At 43.8% G+C, this 12,963-nt stretch overlaps 1 protein-coding gene and 1 long non-coding RNA gene across 2 annotated transcripts in view; one reads left to right on the top strand and one right to left on the bottom strand.

Moving 5' to 3' along the window:
• Positions 1-3,692, bottom strand: part of LOC127532464 (uncharacterized) — an 8,008-nt gene extending 4,316 nt beyond the window's left edge. The window contains exon 1 of the long non-coding RNA XR_007939908.1: positions 3,601-3,692. This is a non-coding gene — a long non-coding RNA (uncharacterized LOC127532464). The remainder of the gene's footprint in view (positions 1-3,600) is intronic.
• Positions 2,836-5,978, top strand: LOC127532453 (uncharacterized). The gene is made up of 2 exons (XM_051944146.1): positions 2,836-5,481; positions 5,515-5,978. Exons 1-2 carry the CDS (start codon positions 3,028-3,030, stop codon positions 5,725-5,727), a joined length of 2,667 nt encoding a protein of 888 aa, XP_051800106.1. The 5' UTR covers positions 2,836-3,027; the 3' UTR covers positions 5,728-5,978.
• The last annotated feature ends 6,985 nt before the right edge of the window (positions 5,979-12,963 follow it).

Below are 12,963 nucleotides of genomic sequence, written 5' to 3'. Positions count from 1 at the left end.
AAGCTTCTGAAATTTAAAAAATATGGAAAACGGTACGTGGTTTTTCATCTCGTTTGCAATTTTTAGCATTATTTTTACACGCTTTTTTCTGATGATCTGTTGTTTCTAAAAAAAAAGCTGTGTTTTATAGGCGAGGAGATCAACTTTGACTTTCTTGAGGCCTGTGAGTATTTTTCTTCTTCTGCTTCTTCTCCTTGTTGTTTTCCAATAATTATTCCTTGAATTAAGCAATTTACTTAATCACTCAGTTTTTTTCTTTTTTGTTTTTTTTAGTTACCGAGGAAGAACTACGAGAAATCGAACTTCACATTGAGAACGCAGCTAGAAACGAGGCATTAGCAACAAGAAATTTGGAGCGAACGTGGGTGGGATATAGAGGGCCAGGACGCAGCTACGTTGACACGACAAGTGATGCGGGATTTATCCAGCTTCAGAGCCGGGCAGTGGCAGACCGCGCCTGGTGTCTCCGGAGTTCGGGTTCTCTACACGCCGGGGATTTTCACCTCCATCACGTTCCATCTCCCTTGACTCTACCCCCGCCGTCTCCTCTCTTCTCCATTGGATCAACACCTCCGACCTCCCCCGGTCCTCCAGCTCCTCCTCCTCCGTCTCCGAGACCGAGGCAGAGGTGCCGGGTTCCACAGGTCCGGCGCCGTGCCAGACCTTCGCCCCACCGCCAGCTCCCCCGATTGGGAGCAGCAGTACCAGCAGGGACCGTTGCAACCCCGTCCCCCGAGACCGATGCGACGGTTCCGGGTTCCACCGGTTACACCACCTCCTGTACCACCACCTCCAACACCACCACCAGCGGCAGCAGCAGCAGCAGCTCCCCTGATTGTGAGAAGCGGCAGGACCGTTGCAACCGCATACCCGACACCGAGGCAACGGTGCCGGGTTCCACAGCTCCAGCAACGACCCGGACCTACACCGCTCCGCTCGCACTCCCCCCACCACCTCCCTTGATCGGGAGAAGCATCAGGACCCCCGCCTCGCCTGAGAGAGCCGCCACGGTGCCGGTCTCCAGCACCCCCTCTCCTCCGACACCAGGCCGGACCTACGCCGCTCCAGCGGCGGCGGCGCGTGCTCATCCCAGGATCCCTACAAATAGAACCGCCAGACGGAACGGTAAGCAGTCTGAATCGTTTGTGTTACAGGGTTAAAGTTTCATAACGATTCTAATTCTTTTTAAAAATGTGATTTTAATCATGCGTGTTTTTATTTTTATTCTCTCTCTCAGGCGCCGTAAGAGGCTCTTTCACCAGACATCGCAGGAGGAGAAGGGACCGCTATCTGCTTGATACCCTGAGAGACGAGTTGACCTGTGCGGTAAATGAACTTTTACGCGCCAGGATCAGCATATTTTGCGGAGCTTACAAGAATGTAATTACATTCGAAGAGGATTTCTGTTTTTTCGCTGTTCCATGAGGTTTGTTTGGTTGTTTTCTTTTTTTTGTTGTTGTTGTTGAGTTGAAAAATATTGTAAAACAAATCCCAAAAAAAAAAAAAAAAAAATCTGACATTAAACCCAGAATGGCTGAAAGGGCGAGCGATCGATCTAATGAATTACCGACCTTAAACCCACAACCAAACGATTTTTACAATTTATTAAATAATGCCAGTGATGTAAACCCACCATCCGTCACAAGCGCTGATTTTCAAGAGTTGATACATTTTGTACAAGGGACTCGTTCGGATTTTGATAGTTTGCTATATGTAGAGCCTGAAACCGACGCATCCGTTGAATTTCACAATTTAATAAATGACGTCAACCCAGAATACGTCACAAGCGTGGATTTTGAAGATTTAATACATTTTGCAGACGGTAATCGCTGGGGTTTTGATAGTTTGCTAAATGTAAACCATGAAATTTCACCTTCATCACCACCACCACCTTCACCTCCTGCTGATCTCGGTTCAAACCAAGTGGGGGGTCAAATTCTAAATACGGCCCAGCAGGAGCCTGACACTTCCCCAGCTCCAGCAGCCTGCAACGCTCTGAATGAAGTGCATAGAAATAGATTTAACAACGTAGAAATAAGACAGTTATTACAGTTTCCACCCCCTACGGGTGTACCGGATTACGGTTCATTTTATGGGGAAGTTATGGGGACCGCTCACGAATTGTTTCAACGGGTCTCTTCACACGCTAGACCTCAGGACAAAATTCAGTTGGAACTTAGGGGGGAGAGTCTGACCAGAAATGTCACCAGCGTTTTAACCAACGGCGGAGAGGATGAGAACCTTTCAGCATTTCAGACCCTCCTCGACAGTCTAGTACAGTCCAACATGTCTATTATGACCGACGCTACTCTGGAATTAGTGGTCCAGATCGTCCGTAACCCGAGGGGCGGCGGGAAGAGAGCCTTGGAAAAATTGTTGCACAGCGAAATCCTTAAAAAAAAGAAAAGGTTTCTGTACATAGTACAAAACTCTGACGACAACACGTGCTTTTCCGTCAATGTAGCTCATCTGCTGTTCCCCTCTCTCACCGACAGAGAGGCTGCCGGGAGAGGTAGAGAGATTCAAATCGCTGCCGGTTTAAACGATCAGAACCAAGTGACCTTTAGCGATCTGTCAAAATTTGAACAGTTGTTGGATTGTAAAATTGTGGTATTTTACAGAACGGAAGACACGCGTACTCTCTCAAAATTCCAAACAGGTTGCCCCCGAAAAAATAAAACACTCTATTTGTTTCTGCACCAGAATCATTATTACGGCATCAAAGATCTCAAGGGGTTTCTCGGCTCCAAGTACGCTTGTCACTACTGTTATTCGGGTTATGACAACGTGTTGAGTCATCACTGCCCCGCGCACTGTACAGTGTGTTTACACCCCGACTGTGTTCAGACAGAGTACAGAACCGTCCTGTGCTCAGACTGTAATCGCGTCTGTCGCTCCCAGAGCTGCTTAGTTAGACACAAGCAGCCTGTCAAGAGACCGCGGGGTCAAAAATCAGTCAGTCAGTGCCAGCTGTATAAACGGTGCGACAAATGCCTCAGATTGTATTACATCCCCGTGTCTGTTGAAATGAAACCTCACGTGTGTCAAGCTATAAAATGTAAAATCTGCGGCGAATCCACAGGGGACCCATCGATCCCCCAAAACAGAAACACCCACCTGTGTTACATACAACCCATTAAACCGTCCGAGGACCATTCAGAAAAAATAATATTTTACGATTTTGAAACGTTTACGGATGAACAAGGCGTCCACATTCCTTTTTTGGTCTGTGCTAAATCGCTACAGGGTCAGAGGTGGCACTCTGAAGGGGTGAATTGCGCCAAAGAGTTTGTGCTGAGCTTTAGGAGACCGATGTATCAGAAAGCCATCTTTGTAGCTCATAATTCTAAAGGTTTTGACAGCTATATAGTACTCCGAGCCATGGTGGAGCTGGGCCTTAAGCCCTCTCTCATTATGCACGGGAGCAAAATACTCTGTTTCACAGACCCTGACTACAACCAGCGATACATCGATTCCCTGAGTTTTCTCGCTATGCCTCTCGCTGCCATGCCTAAAGCTTTAGGTTTCCCTGACAAAAGCAAAGGTTTTTTCCCACACGCTTTTAGCTCTTTGAATCATTTAAATTACATCGGTCCTTACCCCCCTCCTCAGGATTACCACCCGGAGAGAATGAAGCCTGAAGCCAGGCGCGAATTCATGGAGTGGTACGAGACCGTGCGCGGAGGAATTTTCAATTTTAAACAGGAAGCTCTCTATTACTGCCAAAACGACGTAGATGTGCTGGCGGAGGGATGCACAATATTCAGAAACGGATACATAGAGGAAACAGGCGTGGATCCGTTCAGTTCATGCACGATTGCCAGCGCTTGTATGAAAACATTTGCCTGTAACCATCTGCAGCCTAAAACCTTAGCCATACCGTCGCCAGATCATTACAGCCGACAATACAAAAGCTATTCACACGCCAGCATCCAGTGGCTGGAGTGGGTGTCTCGTGACCGAGGCGTCTTTATTCAGCACGCTTTGAACGCCGGTGAAAAGCGGTTGGGGCCGTATTTTGTGGACGGCTACTCAGAGGTCGGAGGTGATAAATATGTGTGGGAATTTCTGGGTTGTTTTTATCACGGCTGTCCCTCCTGTTTTCAGCCTCACGAGACCTGTTCTCTGACGGGGCGATCGTTTGGAGAGTTACACAGCGATACCGTGGCTAGATTAAACGCGTTAGAGACTAAAGAAGGGGTTAAAGTGGTGGTTATGAGAGAGCATAGCTGGGATGAAATGAAGAAATCAAATCCCTCCGTCAGGGCTTTCATGCAAGATTATCGAGCTCCTGAGCCCCTCCACCCCCGCCAGGCTCTGTACGGGGGCAGAACGTGCGCGATCAGGCTCAGGTATTCAGCAGCAGCGAACGAGAACGTGGAATACGCTGATGTCACCTCACTCTATCCTTATGTCAACTGTAGCTTTCCCTACCCGCTAGGTCACCCTAAAATAATTCACACAGCTTTTAACAGCCCTCAGAGCTACTTTGGGTTCATCAGGGCTGTGGTCTACCCTCCCAGAGGGTTATTTTTCCTTGTTTTGCCTTACAGAACCGGCTCGGGTAAGCTGGTGTTTACACTCTGCCGCACCTGCGCAGAGCTAAACAATCAGCAGGGTGCTTGTAACCATGACGACGAGAGCCGCGCATTGACAGGTGTCTGGGTCACCCCCGAATTTAACAAAGCTTTGCAGATGGGTTATCGAGTGGTTAAGGTGACCGAGGTGTGGCATTTTGAGAACCGGGACGACTCTGTATTCGTAGGATACATACACACTTTTCTTAAGGGCAAACAGGAGGCTTCAGGATATCCTCCTGAAGCAAATGACAGCGCCAGCAGGCAGAGATACATCATGGAGTATCACTCTCACCAGGGCATTCTGCTGGATGAGAATAAAATTCATCCTAACCCCGCTAAAAGACAAATCTCCAAATTGTGTCTCAACAGCTTCTGGGGGAAGTTTGCTCAGAGAAACAATCTGCGTCAGACGGCTCTGGTCACCGAACCAGAAGAATTTTTCAGCTACATGTTCTCTGAAAAATACAATGTAAATTACTTCTCTTTCCTCGATGACAGAACCGCTCTGGTTCAGTGGACCCACGGCGGTCGTTATATAGCCCCGCCTAACAAAAACGATAACGTTTTCATAGCTGCTTTTACCACAGCGTACGGACGATTAAAGCTTTACGAGTATTTAGAGGAGCTCCAGGGGAGAGTTTTGTACTTTGACACAGACAGCATAATTTACGTCACCAAACAGGGAGAGAACCGACTAAAATACGGAAATTATCTGGGGGACTTAACGGACGAGTTAGACGGTGACAGCATAGAAGAATTCGCAGCCGCGGGTCCTAAAAGTTATGCTTATCAAACCAGAAACCGTAAAAAAGTGGTGTTGAAGGTGAAAGGTATCACTCAAACTCGAGAATGCTCTGAAAAAGTAAGCTTTGACAGCGTGAGAGATCTGGTCGATGGCTTTGTCCAGCAGCACCAGCAGCAGCAGCTGCAGCAGCTGCAGCAGCACGAGGTGCTGCGGCGGTCTCTGACCCCTCAGCAACTCCAGCGTTCAGAGGAAGGGGGGTTTATTGACACCCCGCAGCAGGGCATCGTTAGAGATAAAAACGGGTTTGTCCTAAAAAACTCTTCATTTAGCAAAAGGTTTAGGGTTGTGTATGACAAGAGACGGTTGCTGCCTAACGGTCAAACAGAGCCATTTGGGTTTTAATTTTTGTATTAAATTTTTTTTATACAAAAATGTCGCAGGAAATAGATTTCGATCCTAGATTATGTATGTCTTTCTCAGCTATCATAGTCGGGCCTTCGGGCGCGGGAAAATCTTTCTTTGTGAAACAGATTCTCCAACACCCCAAACATGTTTTGAATCAAATGCCTGAGAATATTGTCTATGTGTACACCTCCTTTCAACCCATGTACGCTGAACTGCAGAGAACCAATAAAGAGATTAAATTCGTTGAATGTCTGCCCGATTCTTTCGACGACGAGCATTTGTTTCCTCCTGATAAAAATCATTTAATAATATTGGATGATGTAATTTTTCAGGCCTGCGACCACCCCGAGGTGGCCAGAATTTTTACACAATATGGACACCACAGAAACATGAGCGTGATTTTAATGATGCAAAATATGTTTTTTCAGGGTAAACACAGTCGTACCATCAGTCTGAACAGTAATTACCTGGTTCTGTTTAAAAATCCATGAGACAAATTGCAGATAAGTCTGTTATCTCACCAAATATTCCCCGGACAAAAACGCTTTTTTCTAGAAAGTTTTGATGACGCTACCAAAGAACCCTTTGGGTATTTATTATTAGACTTGACGCCTAATTGCCCAGAAGTCTTTCGTTTGCGCGGTGGCGTACTACCTGATCAGTGGCCCGTGGTTTATCTGCCTAACAAGAAATAATTAATATGTCGGCGCGTATCAAAAGAAACGCATATTTGCTCAGACTACTTTCTAGAGCCCCTGCGCGCAAAAGACGAGCTATTCTCAAACGAAGCTCCTCGGATTTTATCCAAACTCTTTGCGAGGTCTCTTTAAACTTGTTAAAGGGTAACATACCTCTGTCTACCAGTCAATATAAAAAGCTCAAACGACAGAAAAAATAATCAGACTGCTGGCTGATAAAAAGGTCGGTCTGAAACGCAAACGGGGGGCTCTGATCAAACAATCCGGTGGATTTCTGCTGCCTCTATTATCCACCGTTGTTCCACTATTTGGACAGCTTTTAGGCGGTCTGATTAATAAATAAAAATTAAAGATGACTCAGAAAGCCGGTCAAAAGATGTTTTTACTGACGCCACAGCAGATGAGTCGTCTGAATCAGGCCACCCATCCCCCAGAGTCGCCTACTATCAGACGAGCGGCTGAAAATGATTTGGATGTAAAAATGAGGGAAGTTTTAAATGAAACGGGGTTAAACCCATATGAAAAATTAAAAATACAACGCTCTGCTGCAAAGATACCTGACTCTCCTCAAACAAGGGGAGACGGAGATGGCTCGGCCCATCCCTCTGATTTTACATAATAATAATAATAATAATAATAAAGACTCTGAAGATGCTGAAAAAAAATTACGACGGAGGATGAAACCACCGGGGAAGTGTTGCAAAGCCTTCCGCCCCGCGACCGTAAAAATGCAGCTTATATCCTCAAGAAACTGACCGAGAGCTCCAGCACCGGGTGGACACCCTCGGGGGAATTTGTTTATAACGGAAAGACTGTGAAAGGTTCGCATATAATAGACTTGATCAAGCACGCTTCGCTCTCTTACAAAAGAAAAAAAACATCAGGCGTAAAACCCGCTGGTTGGACGGATTTTTTAAATACTCTCAGAGCAGTCAACGTGCCTATATCAACCTTGGGTAATATTCACGCAAGAGAACAATACAGGAGGATGATAAATCAGGGAACGCGTGAAGAAGAAGAAGAAGAAGAAACTGATGCTGAGGAGCGTTATTTTGAAAAAAGAGAAAAAACTCTGAGAAATAAAAAAAAGAACATATTGCTTTCTCCTAGATGGATCAGCTTAACGTGATAAGAAACAGATCGCTTTGTCATTATTGCTGTGTGATAATAAAAATGTTTATTGAACACATTTTCATGTTTACAGCCTTTTTTTTAAAAAAAAATGTCACAAGACAATTCACTTTCAAACATTCAAAAAGTAAAACAGACGATTGGATGAAAAAGTAAAAAGTAAGTAAAACATGTGACTTTATAACATATTTATCTGGGTGAAAAGAAAAACTATATGTTATAAAAATCTCTAAACATTTTTAAAGAGCAGGCACCGTGGTTAAAAGAGTCTGCACATTTCAGTCTCACGCAACGCTGATATTTCTGTACAAAACGGGTCACGGTCTCATCATTTTTTATCGGGTCATCCTCTCTATACAAAGACAAAACATTTTCAAAAGATAACCCCAGAGCTCTATGACATAAATAATAAACACAATGTTGACCACAGGCGGTAGACAGTACGTGCTGAAACTGTTTGTTATGGTACAATACAGTTTCTCCCCGCTGCTCTAAAAATTGTAAAATGTTTTTGGGATAGTGTACAAAATCCGGTGGGAAACCGAACGAATCAAAAAACGTATTCCTCCCGTCTTCTTCCAAAGTCAGAGCCAGCCAATGTTCGCCTGGTTTATCTTTAGGATGCGTGTTGACGACCACGTAAGCAGGGCGTCTGAAGCTTTCACCCAGGAAAGGCAGCTGGTCACAGGCCCACACTCCGCAAAATAACGACTCCCCCAGCAAATGACGCAGAAGACTTTCCAACTGATGGTTGTTCATTTTTTTTTTTTTTTTTTTTTTTTTAGTAATAATCCACCAACACTTGTCGTTTAGAATTGATTTCCAAAATCGATTCGTGACAGGCGTACACCACTAAAGTTACAGTGTGATTCAGTGGTTCTCTGAATCTCATTTCCAGTCTTAAATTACCGTTAAAAACGGGGGATAAGGCGTCTGAGTCTTCCCCCGCCGCATTCAGGTTGAAGACAAACAGTGTGTATCCTTGTTCAAATTCCTCTCTGTTGATGCTCAGAGGTAAATCTTTCAGATGTCTTCCTGTCGCTGAAAATATGTTGTAATATTCTCTGACCGAGGCACCTTGATTAAATTGCGGCTGAAACGCTTTTGCAGGCACCTGCCTCCCGTCCTGACACAGAGCGAGATATTCCACGTTGTTATGCGTGAAATTGAACGGGGATAAATCTCTTCTCCCCGTAAAAGCCTCGTGGTTCACCATGCCTAAAACGATGTATTTAGGCATCGTTCCCAAAAACAGATTCTGTTGATTAAAAACGCGAGAATTCTGAGGGATAGAATATGTTTTAAGATTCACCCGTGACAGAGGATAGAGCGCATTTCCTCTTTGTAACGCAGCTGCATGGCCAAGCTTCACAGCCGGTGCAACAGCTACTTTCTTGATAAACAAAGCAGCCCCCACTATCTGTAAACGGTAAGTGCTATCAGCTGCACACATGAGGCTGAAGGCGTCGCTGGCTCGGGTGAGCTTAATTCTCAAATCCACAGAGTTCAAAAGTAACCTTTCGCTAAAAAATATGTCAGCGTGGATCGCTCCTAACAGATGAACCTCTCTCGAATTCACTGTGAATCTGGCTCGTTGATTTAATCCTGTGTTCGGCCCGTTATTGATAACGGTGGAGTCCATACCCCCGGCTGTATCTTTAAAAAAAAGCTCGGCGCTGAACTGAGTTTTTAAAGAACTTTCTGAATAGTTGAGCAGGGTTTCGATCATAGCCCTGTAGGGGTGCGTGGCGCTGGCCTGAGATATCAATCTATCCCCCAGGACCACGTCGCATTGACTGAAAATTGTGTTTAGGGGGTAATTGATCAGTCCCACCGGCGCGTCGTTCGCCAGGTTGCTCCCGTCGGCGTTAGTGATTTTAACTTTTAAGTGTAAAAGAGTGTCGTTCAAATCGATATAGCGCTCGGAATCTCCAGAGATGTAGAATTCTATAGGTCCAGCATCTGTAATAGCGGACAGAGGCAGCACCTCTGTATAGATTTTGTCTTCTATGGACATCTGCGTCATGGGAGCTGAAAACAGATCCAATTCGGCCATACTGCATTCGGCTGATTTGTGGTGTAAGAGAGCCATCTTTTTTTTTTCTTTTTTTTTTTTTTAGTTTTTTAAAGAAAAATGTATTTATTTATTTCAGTTTAAGAAAATATATTTTCAGTTTAAGAAAATATATCGGCGGAGCCGGCGCTCGACTTCCTCCCTTTAACAGCGCTCGCTCTGACTGATTTTTTCTTTCCAAGGCGGCTGCGTTTTTTAGACCGGGCTGTCGCCACGCGCTGACCCGGTGGCCTCTTTCTGGACCTTCTGGCCAGAACCATAATACCACCGGAGCCTTCTTGCACGTTCTCTCTCCTTCCTTTCACCGTATTAACGGCTTGGTTTAGCACATCAGACGCTATGTTTTTAGCTGCTGAAGCCAGGTGAGGTTTAGCTAAAGCGAAGCCTTTTTTCACCAGAGGCGAAACAAAGCGAAATAATTTTGAAAATATAGAACCGATTCCTCGCCCGTACATCACGGGCGAGCCGTAGAAACCCGGTAGAGCGCCCCCGACTTGATTTTCGTAATAACTCACAAAACGGTGAGGGTCGTATCTGTTTTGCATCATGGTTTCACAGAGGAGATGAAGCTTTTTTTCAAGGGTTTAAAATGCAGTTTGACGATGGATTTGCCAAAGGTGAAATTAACGGGTGTGTTTTGATCAGTTTTTAATTCAACGTGAATGGTTTCTATATGTGATTTAGCCACCGGTAGGTAGTAGGGCGGATTAAAATATTGCGTGACCACCTCTCCAAACGAGCCTTTTACATCTGCTATTCTCAGGAGAGGAGCGTATGTGTCACCCACTAACTGATGGCTTACCACATCGCTATAACAATAAAGATGATAAAACCAGCCTTTATATCTGCTGGAAACGGAGCCATCCTCTCATTAAAAGTGAACCATTCGCCCGGTTTCATACCCACCATGTACGCCAAAGGGGGGTGGAAGCGCAGATGATACTGTCCACCGGCCTGAAATTCAAATCTTTTCTGAATAGCGCTAAAAACAAACTGCACGTCAGCGCTTATTTTTTAAGAAAAGCGTTCATTTCTGCTGTAAATTGATTCACGCTCGAGTAGTATCCCCCTCTGATCTTCTGCCTGTGAATTTCGCTGTCAGGAGCTTGGAGTTTCCACTCAAAATACCCCTGTTCGATAGGAACATTAAACCAAGTATGAGGGTATGAGAGCTCCGTTAAAGCCACCTGCCACTCTCCATCAAGATCTAAAGGACGTGCTAAATCCACGTGGAAGCTGGAAATGGTGTTATTTTTAAATACATTTGCGCTGGCGTTGGAGGGAAGGGTGATGTAAAACCCTTCGTGGCTGAGCGGATTCATGCTCTGTCGTAGGAGGGATGAGAAACGCCGGGTGGTGACCTGAGCGGAGCTCCTTGCAGTAGTAACAAAAACGGGGTGAAATCTGTCTTTTTATACATTTTTTAACTCCGACGCTCGCACCCAGGTGTTAAATTTCACGGGCCAATTCTTCCAACGCACTAACACCTGTTTCTCCCCTCCGAGAATTCGCTCGTCTAAAACCCGCTCTACTTGATAGAGCTTACCCGGAGCCTGCTTTACTTTCTGCATCTCGGCTTCGTAAAAAGTACCCGTTATAGGTTCGCCGTCATAATCTTTGAGTTTGTACACCGGTGGCATGCGAGGTATGCATTCAGACACGGTGAAAACCTCGTCGGTATAACTCTGCTCGTATTTTTATCAAACACACCTCTCAGTTTGGATATTCTCACCAGATCCCCCTGTTTAAAATTCATCTTTAACTCATCTTTGTATCGTAGAGGGAAAGAACCGTACAGGTTTTGAAAAACTCGAGAGGTATTTTCAGCGTTCACCTGCATGGGGCTCATTTTAATACTGCTGTGATAACTTCTGTTGTAGCTCTTCACCAGATCCTGCAACACTTCCAGGTATCTGCGAGTGTTTTTAGCCGTAAAATACCGCCACATTCTAGTTTTCAGAGTGCGGTTAAATCTCTCCACCACGAGGCTTTTAGATCGCTGCCCGTAGCAAAATGTATTATGCCGTGTTTCTTCATCAACGCTTGAAAACGCTTGTTAAAAAATTCTTTTCCCGCGTCCGTTTGCAGCTTTTCAGGGATCTCAGAGTCTTTAAAAACGGATTCAAAAGCCCTCACGACCTCCACGGCTGTTTTTTTCTTTAAAGCTCTAACGTAGGCTTTTTTGGAAAATACATCTATCACGGTCAAGAGATAATTATACCCGTCGTTTTGTTTTGATAGGGCCTGCATGTCACACAAATCCGCTTGAAATTGATTCAGAGGTCTCGGCACAAACACTTTGTTTCTGGGGAAATGTATTCTAGCTGTTTTATGCAGAGTATAAGCGTCCTGTTCGGACAAGAAATCTTTAATTTTTCTCACTTTTAGTTTTTTCCCCGTTTCCTCCTGAACGCCTCGGCGGAGTCTGTCGACACCTCCGAAGCTGGCAGGATGAGAGGGTGCATAATACAGCTTTTTCATCAAGCGCCTATCTGACATGATGCTCCCAGGGTTCTCTAAAACTTTATGGTAAAAGAATTGGTAAATGCAGGGTTTTTAAAAATAAAGATTCGTTATTTCCACGCTTTAGATAACATTGACACACTTTAAAAATAAAGAATAAAGATTCGTTATTTTTTCTCACTTTTAGATTTTTATTGACGAGCAACAAAATAGTGAAACATTTTTATAAAAGCAGAATACAGAAAGCTGTTCACACAAAACCCGCTCAAACTATTCAAACACAAAGCAATTTTAGAAAGCAGAAACTAGAAAATATTCAGGCAAAAACATTTTTAAAAATTATATTTAGAAGACAAATACTAAGAGCTATTCAAGCAAAAACTTTTTTTTTTTTAATTTTTCAAATAAAGCAGAATACTAAAAAACTGTTCACACAAAACCCGCTCAAACTATTCAAACACAAAGCAATTTTAGAAAGCAAAATAGTAGAAAATATTTAAGCAAAAACATTTTTAAAAAATGTATATATTTTTAGAAGACAAATACTAAGAGCTATTCAAGCAAAAACATTTTTTTTTTAATTTTTAAAAATAAAGCTGAATACTAAAACTATTCGCACAAAACACGTTCAAACTATTCAAACACAAAGCAATTTTAGAAAGCAAAATAGTAGAAAATATTTAACCAAAAACATTTTTACAAGACAAATACTAAGAGCTATTCAAGCAAAAACATTTTTTAAATTTTTAAAAATAAAGCTGAATACTAAAACTATTTGCACAAAGCAGGTTCAAACTATTCAAACACAAAGCAATTTTAGAAAGCAAAATAGTAGAAAATATTTAAGCAAAAACATTTTTAAAAAAT

The sequence above is a fragment of the Acanthochromis polyacanthus genome, chromosome 23 (genome assembly GCF_021347895.1).
Source record: "Acanthochromis polyacanthus isolate Apoly-LR-REF ecotype Palm Island chromosome 23, KAUST_Apoly_ChrSc, whole genome shotgun sequence".
In the NCBI taxonomy this organism is placed as follows: Eukaryota; Metazoa; Chordata; class Actinopteri; family Pomacentridae; genus Acanthochromis; species Acanthochromis polyacanthus.
This window is presented reverse-complemented; position numbering and strand designations above follow the sequence as displayed.